General features: G+C 41.4%; 5 protein-coding genes across 13 annotated transcripts; 2 read left to right on the top strand and 3 right to left on the bottom strand.

The window, feature by feature from the left end:
* Positions 1-82: 82 nt before the first annotated feature.
* Positions 83-1059, bottom strand: LOC104449739 (biogenesis of lysosome-related organelles complex 1 subunit 2). Its single transcript, XM_010063990.3, has 2 exons — positions 839-1059; positions 83-678 (listed from the first exon to the last, which is right to left on the bottom strand). The coding sequence occupies exons 1-2, from the start codon at positions 914-916 to the stop codon at positions 409-411; spliced, it is 348 nt and encodes a 115-aa protein (XP_010062292.1). The 5' UTR covers positions 917-1059; the 3' UTR covers positions 83-408.
* A 1084-nt stretch (positions 1060-2143) lies between these two features.
* On the top strand, positions 2144-4544 carry LOC104449737 (centromere protein V-like). 5 transcript variants are annotated; one of them, XM_039315453.1, is made up of 3 exons: positions 2147-2284; positions 3472-3549; positions 3652-4544. In XM_039315453.1, exon 3 carries the CDS (start codon positions 3715-3717, stop codon positions 4150-4152), a length of 438 nt encoding a protein of 145 aa, XP_039171387.1. In that variant the 5' UTR covers positions 2147-2284; positions 3472-3549; positions 3652-3714; the 3' UTR covers positions 4153-4544. The 5 variants fall into 5 exon arrangements, with proteins under 5 accessions (XP_039171390.1, XP_039171386.1, XP_039171387.1 ...); XM_039315456.1 differs by lacking the exon at positions 3472-3549 and having other exon boundaries at positions 2144-2284; positions 3657-4544; XM_039315452.1 differs by lacking the exon at positions 3472-3549 and having other exon boundaries at positions 2144-2284.
* LOC104449738 (centromere protein V) lies at positions 2161-11524 on the top strand. 5 transcript variants are annotated; one of them, XM_010063988.3, is made up of 2 exons: positions 2161-2284; positions 10667-11522. In XM_010063988.3, the coding sequence occupies exon 2, from the start codon at positions 10730-10732 to the stop codon at positions 11165-11167; it is 438 nt and encodes a 145-aa protein (XP_010062290.1). In that variant the 5' UTR covers positions 2161-2284; positions 10667-10729; the 3' UTR covers positions 11168-11522. The 5 variants fall into 5 exon arrangements, with proteins under 5 accessions (XP_010062290.1, XP_010062288.1, XP_039171392.1 ...); XM_010063986.3 differs by lacking the exon at positions 2161-2284 and adding an exon at positions 9278-9469 and having other exon boundaries at positions 10667-11524; XM_039315458.1 differs by lacking the exon at positions 2161-2284 and adding an exon at positions 9512-9535 and having other exon boundaries at positions 10667-11524.
* Positions 11525-12597: 1073 nt separating this feature from the next.
* LOC104449736 (putative pentatricopeptide repeat-containing protein At1g09680) lies at positions 12598-15360 on the bottom strand. The gene has a single exon (XM_010063983.3). The coding sequence runs from the start codon at positions 15299-15301 to the stop codon at positions 13502-13504; it is 1800 nt and encodes a 599-aa protein (XP_010062285.2). The 5' UTR covers positions 15302-15360; the 3' UTR covers positions 12598-13501.
* A 762-nt stretch (positions 15361-16122) lies between these two features.
* LOC104449735 lies at positions 16123-17108 on the bottom strand. Its single transcript, XM_018875372.2, has 2 exons — positions 16940-17108; positions 16123-16818 (listed from the first exon to the last, which is right to left on the bottom strand). The coding sequence occupies exon 2, from the start codon at positions 16809-16811 to the stop codon at positions 16236-16238; it is 576 nt and encodes a 191-aa protein (XP_018730917.2). The 5' UTR covers positions 16812-16818; positions 16940-17108; the 3' UTR covers positions 16123-16235.
* Between the last annotated feature and the right edge of the window lie 469 nt (positions 17109-17577).

Below are 17577 nucleotides of genomic sequence, written 5' to 3'. Positions count from 1 at the left end.
AACTTAATATAAGGACTCTTGTCACTAAGGAATACCCATGAAGTTGGGTAGATGAAAGCGAACAATGAAGAGCAAACAAAACTTAGGAATTGCAGATGCATGGATTCATCCATATAGAGGTTCTCGGAATCACAAACTGTCAAGTGAAAAGCTGTGAAGAGGGGCCGTTTTCTCAAAGTCCAGAGTTTCGAAATGGCCAACTTTAGTGACCCCGAGCTTTCCGGCAGGCGAGAAAGTGCGACTCCATGGCGAGCTAGAAATCAAAGTCTCGAGTCTCTAAGATTGATTTACGAGTGATTTGCCATGCAATTGAACATTTACGATGAAATGATTCACGGACAAACGACGGTGTTGGCGACACTTGAACAGTAACTGAGAACTAAAGAAGAGGGAGAGAGGAGCCTTCATTCATCCCTGAGGCGGGTGGTGGCACGCTGAATGCACTTTGGTTTCCAACAGGGACACGTGCTTGTCGAGCGCGGAGACCACGGACTCGAAGTGAGTCACCTGCTCTTCGATCGCCTCGATCTGCCGCACGTACTCGTCGAAGCCCCCGCTCTTGGACTTCAGCTGCTCCACGAACACTCTCAGCCCCGACGCCACGTCGCCGAACCCCACGTACTCCTCCGCCACTTGCTGGTTCATCTTCTCCACCAGCTCCAGCTGATTGTTCGCGCCCTAGACCGCCCGATCGGCCGACGCGAGACACCATCATCCGTCAGATCAGATAACCCCCACCGATCGATCGCGGAAATCTCGAGGGCGGATTCGTCCGTCGCGCCGGAGCAGAAAACCTCGAGGAATTTGAGATGAGGACGAGGGAACGAGATCGAGGTACCTGGAGTTCGGATTTGACCATCGTGGAGAGGTTGAGGAAGAGATCGTTGAGCGACTCGGCGAGCGCGTCTCCCTCCATCTCTGCCCTGTCCGCCTTTCTTCGTCTTCTGCCTCGGATCGTCCAATCCGCCGCTGGAGCTTCCGACGGAAACAGAAGGCTTCTGGTTCTCCGGGGGAGCCAGTGCAGCAACGAGTCATCGCGCTATTTCGGTAGAACCAGAGAGGCCCAGCCCATATTGGTAATGAGGTGGTGGGCTTTGGCCTCTTTATTTTATAGATCCATTATATTGGCCTGCGAAATTTGTTATAATTACGGGCAATAGTGTCATTACGAAAACTTCCGAATGGTGCCGAGGACTTATTTGATTTTGTTATGAAGTGTTGGTGGGTTAGGTTTTTTTTGACAAAAGTTGGTGGGTTAGGTTTTTTTTGACAAAAGTTGATGGGTTAGGTTGAATAGACTGAAAATTGAGAGACTAGGTTGAATATTTACGGATAGTTTGAAAAAATACGTTGAACAAATTAAAAGTCCAATGATTGATATTAATTGTTGGATAGAAATTTTGGAATTATTTGTCTTTTTTTCCTTTTTTTCATAAAGATATCTATTATATTGACTTATGTATAGATCCTCGTACTTATGTTAACCTAAATCATGTCCATAATTTTTTAGATAGGTACAATTTTTGAAATTGCATTGCGTGTTTTCTTTAGCAAAGTTAGTTAAGTCTATAAAATAGAATAATAAAATAGGAGAAAATCATCCAATACAAGTTCAAATGATTTAGGTCTATAAAGATTCATGTCGAACAAATTAAGAGTGTACATTGAGTCAAAATTTAATAAATATTTATATCGTTTTCCCTCTAACTAAACAATTATGATAATATTTGCAAATATTTTGTTGACGAGCATCTAGAAACACTAATTAAGGAAACTTTATGGTCTTCACTATATCGTTTGCCCTCACGTTATGCACCAAGTTTTGAAAACGAATTATTCCAAATAAATTATATTTAACTAGTGTCTCGAGATATTCATCAATCATGATTTTAAATACAATTTATATGATAAGAAGGGGTGAGGGTATTATAGATATTTTCATTGTTATTTCTCTATTTTGAGGATGTCCAAAAGCTAAACGAGTGCGTCATCACCTAAACTGAAGTGCGATGGAACAACCCCGATTCTCCTCTATTGATGATGACCGGTAGTGAATAGTGATGACCAGTAGTTCTCGTGACGGTCCTTTTTTTTTTTTTAATTGTTTTTTTGCCGCACTAGCTTGATTTTCCCATTTCTTTAATCAACAAGCAGAGAGAGTTGTTGTAAATTCATACTTCGCCTCCTAATGACGACGGTCGGAAGTTCTCTATAAGGGCTGCTCTCCTGCGCTTGCTCTGCTCCGGCCCTCCCCTCCACCTCCTCAACTTCTCAGCTCTCAAAGGTAAACGAAAGCAGATGCTCTGTCTCATCTCATCCATCCACCCTTACCTTACTCACGAGACCCATGTAGGAGACGACATCGCAGATCATTTTGCTTGGTGCTTGCTTCGGCAGAGTCGATTCCCCTGCTTTTTAACGTTTTGAGTTCTTCAAGAACTCGTGCCATTCTATCTTGTAAAAGCTCAATCAGGTACTACGTAGCCAGTGAGCAACTTGGCCATTGTGGCTTCTTGCATCTGTATTTGATTGGGATTATGATCCGACATGCCCTTCTCCAAAGCATCATATGCGCTTCGCTGGGTAGAATCAGTTTTAACTGAAAGGGCCTATAGTCTATAGAGATGCTCCCTATTTACCGTTTCCCCATCTCCTTGTAAGTGAAAAGATGGATGTGATGAAGGCAACCGGTTTTAGTAATTAAAGAGTCCTTGACGGTGATCTCGAGTACATGGAATTGAAATTAAGCATAGATGAGTCATATTGAGTGAGACTGACCGATTTCACATCATGTATGGCTGTGAATCAAATGTTCAATTCCTTCTCAAGTTTTTCCTCACCATTAAGGCTATTGTTGTTCTAAAATTAAGAGATCTTTAATGTTCATATCGGAGCGGTAGTGTTGCAGTCTATCCTTTCAACTCCAAACTACAATTATCAGGCGGATCCATGCATTTTGAGTTCTTCGGGCCTCACAATTGTTGTAGACATTCACATCCACTTGCATTTGCATTTGATCACGCCATTACTGCTTTGTCCACTTTAGTGTCTCCGTGACTTAGCTTCAGATTTGGAGGTGACTCCTTGTTGGAATTCTACTTCTTTTCTTAGAGTGTTTACAATGGTTTAGCCTAGCCTAACAATCTGCAGCCAGTCGCTGAAGGCTTCAAGCCCTGTTTCAGCTGAGAGCATTGATTCCCCTGGAACCTCTCTTCCATAAAGAAAGCAGGCAAAGATCTTGCGGTAGACTGCCCTCCTAGGGGGCACTTGTCGACTCACTCGTGGGGCATGATATCCCAACATACGCTTTGCTTTGATTGGTTGAACAAATGCCATCCATTATGCATTTTCCTCTTGAATGTTTTTCTTGAGTTCTCTGGCTCTTAATCATGAGTTATGTAGGGTAACGAATTTTGTATCCGGGTAAACCTGCAAATATTTCTTGATTTGTTTGACACGAGACTTTTGTAGACTGTCGCTGGGCGCTAAACAACACAGCTATATCGTGTGAAAGCTGTCTTTGCATATACCAAAATAGCTCTTCTCCATGTACCCTCCTTTTATCTCTCGTTTCTGTCATGAGATACTACATCCTTTTCAATTAAGCATTCATAAATCAACTTATAACTTATCATGATATATTGACTGCAGTGAAGATCGATCTAGATCCTTGCATCTAGCCATCACACCTCCAGTGAGTTAGGACGTGCTGTTATGGAATCCGAGCTTCTACTTCATAGTGGGGGATGCCACTGCAGGAAAGTAAGGTGGGAAATCGAAGCGCCAACTAGCGTAGTTGCTTGGGAATGCAACTGTTCAGATTGCTCCATGAGAGGCAATATAAACTTCGTTGTCCCTTCTGAAAGATTTAAACTTTTGGGAAATTCGGACCAATACCTCACAACCTACACTTTCGGTACTCACACTGCAAAGCATACTTTTTGCAAAGTTTGCGGCATAACTTCATTTTACAAGCCAAGATCAAATCCAGATGGAATCGCCGTTACTTATAGGTGCGTGGACCCCGGTACTCTGGCTCATGTCGAGATCAAGCAATATGATGGACAGAACTGGGAAAGCTCATATGATTCGAGTGGCATTTCTTCATATTCTAAAATGGATACTGAAAAGGCAAAGGTAGGCTCCAGCTGAAAATCGGTCTGATGCTGCTGATGTCAAGAATATACTCTGCAGCTCTGAGTAGTCTGTGCGTTTTAACACCGGAGGTTCCAAAAATGTACTATTTTGTAAAACTTTGGTTGGTTCACAGTCAGTGAATCATACCTGGTAGGCTGTTGATTTTTTTTTTCCCGGTCATAAGGCTGTTGAGCTGAATATTGTATAATTTCCTTCGAAGCGAGATACTTGACAAGGTATCTCATTGAAGTCTAATTTCCCTTACAAATGGTAATGACATTCAAACCCACTAGACACTGAGGCTGGAGAAAGACTAGGACTAAATCTTGCATAGAGTTGCAAAACGATTCTGCTTGAATTTGTGCTGTAATTTACTCAATGGACAATTGATATTGATATTGGTGCAACAGTTTTTCTAATGTAGACTATATTAATTGATATTGTAATTTACCGTTTTATGGTTATTGTAAAATGAGGTTAGTCTAAAGTGAGATTTTCTTAATTAGTTTAATATGGGGCTGGCTAGTATAGGCCAAGTTAAGCCTGGTCCGTAATGAGAAGCTTGGCTGGAAACTCTATAAATAGTGCTTAAGTCTCTCCTCTAACCTCAATTCTCATAAGTATCCTCACATAAGGGTGTTTACCTAGCACTAAAAGGCGAGGGGCCGTTTCATTGAGCCAGAGTAGAATGACTTGTGCGTGGAATATTAAATTTCTGCTTCCGCTTCAGAACCATGGATCCCAAAATAGGTGCGTTAATATTTTTACTCAATTATACATGTTCTTGATCTGGTTATAGAGATTTTGGGATTACGCATGTTTTGCATCCATCACAATGTTCTTTCTAGATATTCACCGGAGTAACTGCTGTTCTGAAATTGTCTCACATCTCGCCAGATGTACCCAACTAACCTGCAATGTCTTTGTATGTAAACATTATGGAGGGTTGGAGATGCGACTACTTAGATTTTCATGTCTAAGTGTGCAAGTATTATCACGAAGTGTTATGAATGGAAACTGAAATTTGGTGAACATCTCTCGGTTTCTCGTTAGTACACCGTTTGCAAGGCATAGACAGAGACCTGACCGTTGAAATTGCAGCCAGAGAACTACATTTCACCATATACAACAGAAGGTTTCCACTGCAAAACAGAGTCAAACAAATTCATATTGCAAATTTATTTTATGAATTTCTCCGTCTCAAGCCTTTTTTTTTTTTTTTTTTTGGGTGGGGGGTTACGCTTCAACTACCTATTACAGGCGTAAGCTCCTATATTCAAGTTAAAATCTTATGAAGTTATAGGACTTCTTAGTGGATAACACTGCCCAACCTTTCACCGTTTGATAATAGTCGGTTTTATTAACAAGCCCAAAGAGTGAGTTTAAGTCCTGAAGCATCCACAATGTCCTCAAGGCCCCGGAGGCATTAGTTTTCCCCAGAAAAGCAACTATACTGAAATCACTCCAACCATGATCATCAATAAATCTAGAAACCACCTTTGCTGAGTTAATTTTCACGTTCTACAGGCAATGACCGAGCCACTCCTCAAACAAGTATAGTTGATCCCCTAATATTGCATTGCCAAGCTGCTTTGAGGGGCAAACGGAATAAATAAATAAATAAAACCAGTTTATGCCGTCTTGTGATTCAAGAATAAGAAGGAACTGCCCAAAAGCTGTCAAAATCCACCGCCATCATTAGAACTTCCATCTAAAGCCTGAATTTGCTCATGATGTTCTGTCCATCAAATGTACAAGAGCCTCTCGTCATCAAACAAAAGTTTCCGTAAACTCTTTAATCTGTAGGGGACTTTAGTACATGAGTCTGCCATAAAGGGGACGGAGCAGCTTGAAATAACCCTGCCATCATTACCAAATTTAGAGGAGAACCAACGATGCAACTTTGAAGACGAGCTTCAACAAGAGATTGATTTTGACCTATGCAAGCCATTTTTAAAAGGAACCAATATGTTAAAGCATAGTAAAAGCATCATGAAGTTCATTGTAGATGTTTCCAAAAAGTCATTGCCCTAACAAAGCCCTAAAGCACAAAGAGCGTGTAGACTGACCCACTCAGTATATCCATAGCTATCAACTGATAATACTTCATGTGATAACGTGACGATTCGAACATGGGTCAATGTGTATTCCGAATGTTATTAATGGAATACAGAGGACCATATAAATTCAAAGCCATCTTTCTTTTCATATTGTTCTCAAACCAATGTACAATAATCTCATTGGTGGTTTTTACAACTTGAGCTCTCCAAATTCAAACTTAACACTAGATTTACAAGCAAGAACATAAAAGCCTGAAGATATGAGCTCCCATAGGACAAGACCCTCCAAATTATCTACAAAATCAACTTGACTCGTTTAACAAGCAGGCCCAATTTTGCCACCATAAAGGGAATAAGAATCCTATAAATCACGTGTATGGTTTTAACATAGAGGAAAAAGATTTCATGTAAGAGAAATTTCACAACGAACATCCCATATTTGATCACTTTGCAAGCAAATTCATAGTGACTTATTTCGCTCGGACCATGTGTGCACTCCTTTATGTTTGGTAACGCTTCTCTTCCGAGGAATAATTTCTGATCAAAAATGTATGTTCCTGGGAACGATTTATGATCAAAATTGATTATTTTTTATTCTGTTTTCGAGAACAATTTTTAAATATTTTAAACCGTTTGGAATCGTCCAAAATTTCAATTCTTGGAATAGAATTGCGTACCGTCCTCAAAATATCTACTTCAAATCATTTTTTTTTAATTTCTAATTTTTTTTTCCCTTTCTTTCTCCTCCTCTTCTTCTTCAAGGTGGCCGGCCTTGGAATGACCGACAACCGGTTAGACAAGGGCCGGCAATCTCACTAAAGCATCACTAGCCCTTGGTGAGGCTGTGCCTCGTCAGCCGAGCCTCGCTTGGCCAGGTGAGCCTCACCGATGGTTGAGAGAGGCCCTGACGAGGCCCACCTGGCCACCGGCGAGGCTTGATCTCGCCAAATCTAACGAGGTCGAGACGTTGATGGCTGGGCGAGCCTCTAACAAGCTCGCTAGATCTCACCCTATCGGTTGCCGGCAATCGATAGCGATGAACGGCAGACGACGGTGGATGGCAACGACGATGTGCAGTTGAAGAAGAAGAAAGAGGGATGAACAACAAGAAAAAAAGAAAAGAGAGAAAATAGGTGCTTTATTCTAGAATTAATCCGGGAATTAAACAATCAAAATTTTTTTACTTCTCGATTTTATTCGAAATCTACTTCCAGGAACAAAACAATAAAAATTTGTTCTTAGGAATAAAAATTTTACGAAACAAATTTCTGTTCTAAATCTACTCCCGAAAATAAAAGAACAGAAATTATCGATGTTTGGCAAATTGCCAAACATCACTCTCACTCCTATGCCATGACGAGGAAACCTCTCTCCACTTCTGCATGGAGACAATGCATACAAATGGACCCTCTATATATCATTAACCTTGGGATTGGCTTTTTCTTATTTGAAGCGTGAAAGATAAGTTAACTTGATTTACACCACATAATTATAACATGCGTATTGTTTAAAGACACATCTTGATCGCTAAACAGGTTTTTATTAAGATTTGATCTAAGGACCTGAACCGAGTCAATTGCTTGACGGGGTGTACCGAAGTTTGCATTGTTTTCATCTATGGGTTAACGAACTCTCCTTAGGCAAAGAGTTGCTTGCTGCCATGGACCGGTCTCATCCTTATAGGGATAGAGAAAAGGATTCGCAGGTGAGGCAGATAATGAATTCACTATGGAAGTCGGGCGACACAAAGAGCTGATTGCATTTATCGCATTTGCTGGGGTTATGAATTCCCTCTCGTGAGTGATTCCACTTTAACTCCAGCAACCTAATTCAGTTTGAAAGTGGTGAGAAAGAGATGATGGCTGAACTCACCTCTGTTAAGCCCATGCTCGTATCATAACCACATGTCTTTACTTATTCAGAGTGCATAAATGCAAGCCTCATGATTCAATCAAAGATCAGTGTGAATGAGTAAACAAAATCGAGGTACCTGGAGTTCGGATGTGACCATCGTGGAGAGGTTGAGGAAGAGACTGTTGAGCGACTCGGCGAGCGCGTCTCCCTCCATCGCTGTCCTGTCCGCCTTCTTCTTTTTGCTTCCGATCGTTCAACCCGACGCTGGAGCTTCCGACGGAAACGGAAGAAAGTGCAGTAACATGCCATGGCTATTTCGGTAGAACTAGAGGGCCAGCCCATATCGGTAATGGGGTGGGCTTTGGCCTCTTTATTTTGTGGACCCATTATGTTGGCCTGCGAGATTTGCTATAAATACGGGCAATAGTGTAATTACGTGAACTTTCGAATACCATCTAGGACTGACTAGATTGAATAGACTGAAGGCTGAGGGACTAGGTTGATTGAACAAATTAAAAGTTTAATGATAACATTGAATATTGGATCAAAGTTTTGAAATTATGTGTGTCTTTTTTTTCTTTTTTTTTTTGTAAAGATATCTAATATAATTATATTAATTTATGTATAGATCCTTATATGTAAGTTAACCTAAATAATGTCCCTAATCTTTTAGATAGATAAAAATTTTGAAATAGCATTTTTATGTTTTCTTTAGCAAAGTTAGTTAATTCTATAAATTAGAAAATTAAAATAGCATAATATCAATCCAATACAAGTTAAAATGATTTAGGTCTATAAAGATTCATGTCAAACGAATTAAGAGTGTACAGTGAGTCAAGATTTAATAAATATTTATATCGCTTTTCCTCTAACTAAACAATCATAATAATATTTACCAGTATTTTGTTGGTGAGCGTCCAGAAACACTAATTTAGGAAACTTTACGGTCTTCAATGTACCGACCGCCCTCGTGTTATGCACCAAGTTTTGAAATTGAATTATTCCAAATAAATTATATTTAACTAGTGTCTCGAGACACTCATCAACCATGGTTTTAAATACAATTTAAATGATAATAGACGGTGAGGGTGTTATGGATATTTCATTGTTATTTCTCTATTTTGAGGATGTCCAAAAACTAAACGAGTGTGTCATCACCTAAACTGAAGTGCGATAGAACAATCCCAACCCTCCTCTATTGATGATGACCAGGAGTTCTCGTGACAGTCCCTTTTTGAATTGTTTTTCGCCGCACTAGCTTGATTTTCCCATTTCTTTAATCAACAAGCAGAGAGTTGTTGTAAATTCATACTTCGCCTCCTAATGACGACGGTCGGAAGTTCTCCATAAGGGCTGCTCTCCTGCGGTTGCTCTGCTCCGGCCCTCCCTCCACCTCCTCAACTTCTCAGCTCTCAAAGGTAAACAGATGCTCTGTCTCATCTCATCCATCCACTCTTACCTTATTCACGAGACCCATGTAGGAGGTGACGTCCCAGATCATTTTGCTTGTCGCTTGCTTCAGCAGAATCGATTTCCCTGCTTTTTAACTTTTTGAGTTCTTCAAGAACTCGTGCCATTCTATCTTGTAAAAGCTCAATCGGGTACTATGTAGCCAGTGAGCAACTTGGCAATTGTGGCTTCTTGCATCTGTATTTGATTGGGATTATGATCCGACATGCCCTCTTCTAAAGCGTCATGCACTTCGCTAGGTAGAATCAGTTTTAACTGAAAGGGCCTATAGAGATGCCCCCCATTTACTGTTTCCCGATCTCCTAGTAAGTGAAAAGATGGATGTGATGAAGGCAACCGGTTTTAGTAATTAAAGAGTCCTTGACGGTGATCTCGAGTGCATGGAATTGAAATTAAGCATAGATGAATCATATCGGGTGAGACCAACCGATTTCACATCATGTACGGTTGTGAATCAAATGTTCAATTCCTTCTCAAGTTTTTCCTCACCATCAAGGTTATTGTTGTTCTAAAATCAAGAGATCTTTAGTGTTCATATCGGAGCAGTAGTGTTGAGGTGTATCCTTTCAACTCCAACAAACTACAATTATCAGGCGGATCTATGCATTTTGAGTTCTTCAGGGCTCACAATTGTTTGTAGACATTCACATCACTTGCATTTGCATTTGATCACGCCATTACTGCTTTGTCCACTTTAGTGTCTCCATGACATAGCTTCAGATTTGGAGGTGACTCCTTGCTGGAATTCTACTTCTTTTCTTAGATTGTTTACAGTAGTTTAGCCTAGCCTAACAATCTGCAGCCAGTCACTGAAATCCTTTTATTTGAGGCAAAAGCATAACCTAAACATATGCTTTGCCTTGATTGATTGAACAAAGGCCATCCGTTATGCATTTTCCTCTTGAATGTTTTTCTTGAGTTCTCTGGCTCCTAATCATGAGTTATGTAGGGTAACAACTTTTGTAGACTGTTGCTGGGCTCTAAACAACACAGCTATATCATGGGAAAACTGTCTTTGCATATAGCAAAATAGCTCTTCTCCATGTACCCTCCTTTTATCTCTTGCTTCTGTCATGAATACTACATCCTTTTCAATTGAGCATTCATAAATCAACTCATAACTTATCATGATATATTGACTGCAGTGAAGATCGATCTAGATCCTTGCATCTGGCCATCGCACCTCCAGTGAGTTGGGACGTGCTGTTATGGAATCTGAGCTTCTACTTCATAGTGGGGGATGCCACTGCAGGAGAGTAAGGTGGGAAGTCGAAGCGCCGACTAGTGTAGTTGCTTGGAAATGCAACTGTTCGGATTGCTCCATGAGAGGCAATATCCACTTCATTGTCCCTTCTGAAAGATTCAAACTTTTGGGAAATTCGGACCAATACCTTACAACCTACACTTTTGGCACTCACACGGCAAAGCATACTTTTTGCAAAGTTTGTGGTATAACTTCATTTTACAAGCCAAGATCAAATCCAGATGGAATCGCCGTTACTTATAGGTGTGTGGACCCCGGTACTCTGGCTCATGTCGAGATCAAGCAATTTGATGGACAGAATTGGGAAAGCTCATATGATTCGAGTGGCGTTTCTTCATGTTCTAAAATGGATACTGAAAAGGCAAAGGTAGGCTCCAGCTGAAAATTGGTCTGATGCTGCTGATGTCAAGAATATACTCTGTAGCTCTGAGTAATCTGTGCGTTTTAACGCCGGAGGTTCCAAAAATGTACTATTTTGTAAAACTTTGGTTGGTTCACAGTCAGTGAATCATACCTGGTAGGCTGTTGATTTTTTTTTCCCGGTCATAAGGCTGTTGAGCTGAATATTGTATAATTTCCCTTACAAATGGTAATGACATTCAAACCCACTAGACACTGAGGCTGGAGAAAGACTAGGACTAAATCTTGCATAGAGTTGCAAAACGATTCTGCTTGAATTTGTGCTGTAATTTACTCAATGGACAATTGATATTGATATTGGTGCAACGTTCTTTCTAGATATTTACTGGAGTAACTACTGTCCTCAAATTGTCTCACATCTCGCCAGATGTACCCAACTAACCTGCAATGTCTTTGCATGTAAACATTATGGAGGGTAGGAGATGCGACTACTTAGATTTTCATGTCTAAGTGTGCAAGTATTATTACGAAGTGTTATGAATGGAAACTGAAATGTACACCGTTTGCAAGGCATAGACAGAGACCTGACCGTTGAAATTGCAGCCAGAGAACTACATTTCACCGTATACAACAGAAGGTTTCTACTGCAAAACAGAGTCAAACAAATTCATTTTGCAAATTTATTTTATAAATTTCTCCGTCTCAAGCCTTTTTTTTTTGGGGGGGGGAACTACCTATTACAGGCGTAAGCTCCTATATTCAAGTTAAAATCTTATGAAGTTAGGACTTCTTAGTGGATAACACTACCTAACCTTCTAACCTTTCACTGTTTGATAATAGTCGGTTTTATTAACAAGCCCAAAGAGTGAGTTTAAGTCCTGCAGCATCCACAATGTCCTCAAGGCCCCAGAGGCATTAGTTTTCCCCAGAAAAGAAACTATACTGAAATCACTCCAACCATGATCATCAATAAATCTAAAAACTACCTTTGCTGAGTGAATTTTCAGGTTCTACAGGCAATGAATGAGCCACTCCTCAAACAAGTATAGTTGATCCCCTAATATTGCATTGCCAAGCTGCTTTGAGGGGCAAAAGGAATAAAAAAACCAGTTTATGCAGTCTGATGATTCAAGAATTAGAAGGAACTGCCCAAAAGCTGTCAAAATCCACCGCCATCATTAGAACTTCCATCTAAAGCCTGAATTTGCTTATGATGTTCTGTCCATCAAATGTACAAGAGCCTCTCGTCATCAAACAAAAGTTTCCGTAAACTCTTTAATCTGTAGGGGACTTTAGCGCATGAGTCTGCAATAAAGTGGACAGAGCAGCTTGAAATAACCCTGCCTTCATTACCAAATTAGAGGAGAACCAACAATGCAACTTTGATAATGTGACGACTTGAACGTGGGTCAATGTGTATTCCGAATGTTATTCATGGAATACAGAGGACCATATAAATTCAAAGCCATCTTTCTTTTCATATTGTTCTCAAACCAATGTATAATAATCTCATTGGTGGTTTTTACAACTTGAGCTCTCCAAATTCAAACTTAACACTAGATTTACAAGCAAGAACATAAAGGCCTGAAGATATGAGCTCCCATAGGACAAGACCCTCCAAATTATCTACAAAATCAACTTGACTCGTTTAACAAGCAGGCCCAATTTTGCCACCATAAAGGGAATAAGAATCCTATAAATCACGTATATGGTTTTAACATACAGGAAAAAGATTTCATGTAAGAGAAATTTCACACCGAACATCCTATATTTGATTGCTTTGCAAGCAAATTCAGAGTGACTTGTTTCGCTCGAACCATGTGTGCACTCCTTCAATCAAATGTCATCATTTCCTATGCATGTTTGGAACCTCTGGTAAGGGTCTCACCCATGGGATTTGCTCCCAGATTAAGTGATGGAGCAACATGAAGCCTTCACTTCTAACCAAACTTGCACTGGTAAATTACAGCACCATCAGGGCAATAGCAGCAGTGCAGACTGCATTCCCACCAGTCTGTGCCTTGAGCAGCTAAACCATGTTTTACGATTTTTTAACTTAACTGATCTGTTTCGGCACAAAGATCAAATTGCATCTTGATCTGTGGAGCAGCTGACATTTTGATACTTCTATAAAACAGGGAAGCACGAATTCACTGCACATCAAAGTCCATTTTTGACATATGAGAGGTGTTCCATTTTCTTCAATCAAGAATAGGCACATGCTTTTGATTGTCATTGCTAAACCCGCTTTGCATTTATCCAGAGCTTCAGAAAGAGCTAAGACCAATACAACAAATTATTTATTCTGTTTTGCTCTTCAAACAAAGAAATCAAACATAGTTTAGAGAAGTTGCAGTCATCTGTTTCGGGGAGATTTTGAAGCTTTAGCCAATTCGTTAACCAATGAAGTATATGAGGCATAATCTTGAACAAGTCCTTTTTCATCTCTTATTTTACCAATATTAACAAAGTTTCCATGCTTGCAATGCCCATCCAACAAAATGTTGTAGGTAATGTCATCTGGAACAACACCCAAATTCATCATTGCATCTAAGAGCATCTTGGCATTTTTCATCTGACCTTGTTTACATAGTCCATTCATGAGCACATTGTACGTCACAACACCTGGTACATGCCCATCGCTTTGCATCTCTTTAAGCAATTGAAAGCCCATCTTTGTGTCACCCTTCTTACAAAATCCATCCATGATCATAGTATATGTTGCGTCATCTGGTCTTATTCCCACTTTTAACATCTCTCTTAGTACTCTTTCTGCATCTACAGTGCGTCCTGCCTTGCAAAGCCCCGATATTAAAGCCGTAAATGCAATGTTATCAAGCTCAATTCCCTTCTCGACCATTTCCTTCCTAATATCTAAAGCAGATTCCATGTCTCCCTCTTTGCATATTCCATCAATCAGCGTAGTGTATGTGATCTTGTCAGGATTTAAACCTATCGATTTCATTTCTTCCACGAGCTTCCTTGCTTCTTTCAAGTCTCCGACTCTACAATGGCCATTGATGAGTGCGTTATATGTAACCAAATCAGGTCTTACACCAGTGCTCAGTATTTGTTGATAAATATCTGTAGCCATATCGATCCTCCCATTCTTGCACTGCTGGTCAATTAAGGTAGTAAAAATAACATAATTTGGAACAACACCTTTCTCAGACATTTCCTTCAACAGGAGATTTGCATCCTCCATCCTGCTCTCCTTACACAAGCCATTTATCAAAGTACTGTAAGTGAACACATCAGCCTGAAATCCACTCTTCTCCATGACTCCCTTTAACCCAAACCCCTCCTCTAAATCGCCAACCTTACAATATCCACTGATCAATGTATTGAAACTAACTATACTAGGGGCCAAACCCCTCTTTGGCATTTCATCGAATAATAACCGTGCGGACTTAACCTTACCCACTTTACCAAATCTGCTCATTAAAATATTAAAACTATATATATTAGCAGGGTAACCAGCATTCAAAATCTCCATATAAAACCCCCAAGCCGCCTCCGGCGAGCTATTTTTCAACATTCTATGGAGCAAATGCCCACAACCACGAAATGGGACGGGAAGATTACGCTTCCTCATCAGCCTAAAGCACTGGATCGCGTCGGGCATGTAATCGGCGTCCGCATAAGCGATGATCAAAGCATCGAATACGAAAACGGATCGATGGGCACTTCTAGTTTCGAGAAGGGAGCAAAAGAGCGAGGAAGCGGAGTCCTTTCCCTTACGAGAGACGACGAGGCTGATCACCGACTGGGCCTCGGTGAACATTCCGTTGGAGCAGAGGAAGTGAGCCATGGCGCAGCAGCACCCGACGGCGAGGCGGAAGTTGGGCTGTGCGGAGACGAAGTTGAAGAAGGCGAGTAGAGAGGAGGGGGGGAGGTCGTGGGGGTTGCGAGCGATGAGGTCGGCGACGTGGCCGGAGGTGAGGGAAGGGAGGAGCTTGCGGAGGGAGGAGTTGGCGTGGAGGGGCTTGGTGGGAGAACTGGATATGGCGTCGGAGAGGAGGGAGAGGGTCGGGTCGTGCGGGTGGCACGGCGGCGGAGGGCTGTACCAGGCGGCGCCGGCGGCGGAGGAGGCGGCGGAGGAAGAGGAGGCGTCGCGGCGGAGGAGCCGAATTTTGGAGAGATTGAGGTTGGCCATGTTACGACTGAGGAGAGTTGAGAGACCTCCGGAGCACGGCGACGAAAAGGACTATAATGGTCGTATCCCGGCGATCCTTCAATTTGTCTGAAATTCGAAAACCGCCCATTTGCTTTTTTTTTTTATTATTCGGAATTGTGCCCATGCTTTTTATAAACGTTTTACCTTAGTCCTTTTAGCTTAGATTTTTTTCCTTTTATTGGTAAACTTTTTAGTGACATGAAAGAGAGAGAGAGAGGATCTGGAACCCACAAAGACAAAAACGTCACTCCTAGTTGTATGCCATGACGAGGAAACCTCTCTCCACCTCCGCATGGAGACAAGAGGACCTCTGGATATCATCAATTTTAGGATTAATTTTTTCTTATTTGAAGCATGAAAGATACGTTAACTTGATTTACACCACATAATTATGACATACATATTGTGTAAAGATACATCTTGATCACTAAATGGGTTTTTATCAAGATATAATCTGAGGATCTGAATCGAGTCGATTGCTTGACGGGTTATATCGAATTTTGCATTGTTTTCATCTGTCGTTTGATGGGTTAGCGGACTCTCCTATGCAAAGAGTTGCTTGCTGCCATGGACCGGTCTCGTCCTTATGGGGATAGAGATAAGGATTCCCAGGCGAGGCAGATAATGGATTCACTATAGAAGTCGGGCGACGCAAAGAGCTGATTGCATTTATCGCATTTGCTGGGGTTATGAATTCCCTTTCATTAGTGATTCCAGTTTTAACTCCAGCAACTTAATTCAGTTTGAAAGTGGTGAGAAAGAGATGATGGCTGAACTCACCTCTGTTAAGCCCATGCTCGTATCATAATCACATGTCTTTATTTATTTAGAGTGCATAAATGCAAGCCTCATGATTCAATCAAAGATCAGAATGAGAAGAAAAAGACCAGTGTAAGATCACATTGAGGACATCTCATCTGACTACTGGTACATGCTTATTGTGCCTTGTCCTGGCCTCCCTGAAAACTGATGCCTCCACCACGTCTTCTCTTGTCCCGCACATCACTCGATGCTTCTGCCAGAACCTTAAACTCTTCTTCTTCTTCTTCTTCTTCTGCGTCTTGCTGCCGCTACTGCTCTCGCTCTCCGGCGACGACAAGTCGTATTTCCAGTGATTTTGATGAGGTTCGACCATGGCGGAACCGGGGTAGTTGCTGTCGTAGATTCGACTAGACTCTATGACTCGATCTATTTGCCTCGAAATCACGTGCACTTCGTACGGATCCATTAGAGAATTCTCTTTCTCCTTCTCCTTCTCCTTCTCCTTCTCCCTCTCTTTCTCATGCTGAACCTTGGCAAGTTGAGCCAATTTCATGGCTTCTTGCTTGTACCGCGATGGCCTTGGGGCTCGGGAAGTCTTCATGACATCGTACTCTCGAATCGGCTTCCCTCCTGACCCCGACCCACGTTCGTACCACGCCCATGCGGCCGCTTTGGTTAGAGCCAATTCGTCTACGCTTCCTCTGATTCTCGATTTCCTTCTCTCCATGAACGAGCTGGAGGAGGAGCAAGAATAGGAGGAGGAGCAAGAAGAAGAAGGCGGCATGAGAAAGGTGGATCACAGCACAGGAGGGAGATTGAAATGGAATATGTGGAAATTTGAAGCTCCACGCTTACTGACGATAAAATGTTGGTACTCCGCTGGCGTATTACGTGTTATTTCTTTCCTTCTCCTGGTGAAAGAAAGAACAACGGCAGCCCAACGAAAAGGATCTCTGTCGTGTCACGTATGCGGAAAAACTCTTTTCACACAAGCTACTGTTATAATCGCTTTGACTCGTATGAAGTCCATCAACCGTAACAAAGACATCTAGATATTTATATTTTATGAGAGATATCTAGCAACAGTGGACCACACATTAATTGAATGAGAAGATAAAGAAGAAAAAAAGGAAGAGGGGCAGATATGGATGGGCTGGTCTTAAGGATGCGAATTCTTGGTTTCTTTCATTGTTGCTGGGTTGTCAGCAATGAATATGATCATGAGGGTTGGCCAATTGGTAAGTTCTGGATCTTGATGTTAGGTGGAGAAGTCTGGGGTTGGACTACAACTATTGAATTCTCTAGCGAATGTACTCTTCTGACTTGTCTTTACAGCCAGGGAATTGTTCTGCAATGGAGAAGAAATGTCCCTATCAGGGGGCATTTGCTAGAGGTGGGATGGAAAGCCTACGGGAACTTTTAACTTTTTGGCTGGATTTTAGGAAAACACGGTGCACGAGACTGACGTGCTTTAGCTGTTGATGTTGCCCTTC

The sequence above is a fragment of the Eucalyptus grandis genome, chromosome 6 (assembly GCF_016545825.1).
Source record: "Eucalyptus grandis isolate ANBG69807.140 chromosome 6, ASM1654582v1, whole genome shotgun sequence".
In the NCBI taxonomy this organism is placed as follows: Eukaryota; Viridiplantae; Streptophyta; class Magnoliopsida; order Myrtales; family Myrtaceae; genus Eucalyptus; species Eucalyptus grandis.
This window is presented reverse-complemented; position numbering and strand designations above follow the sequence as displayed.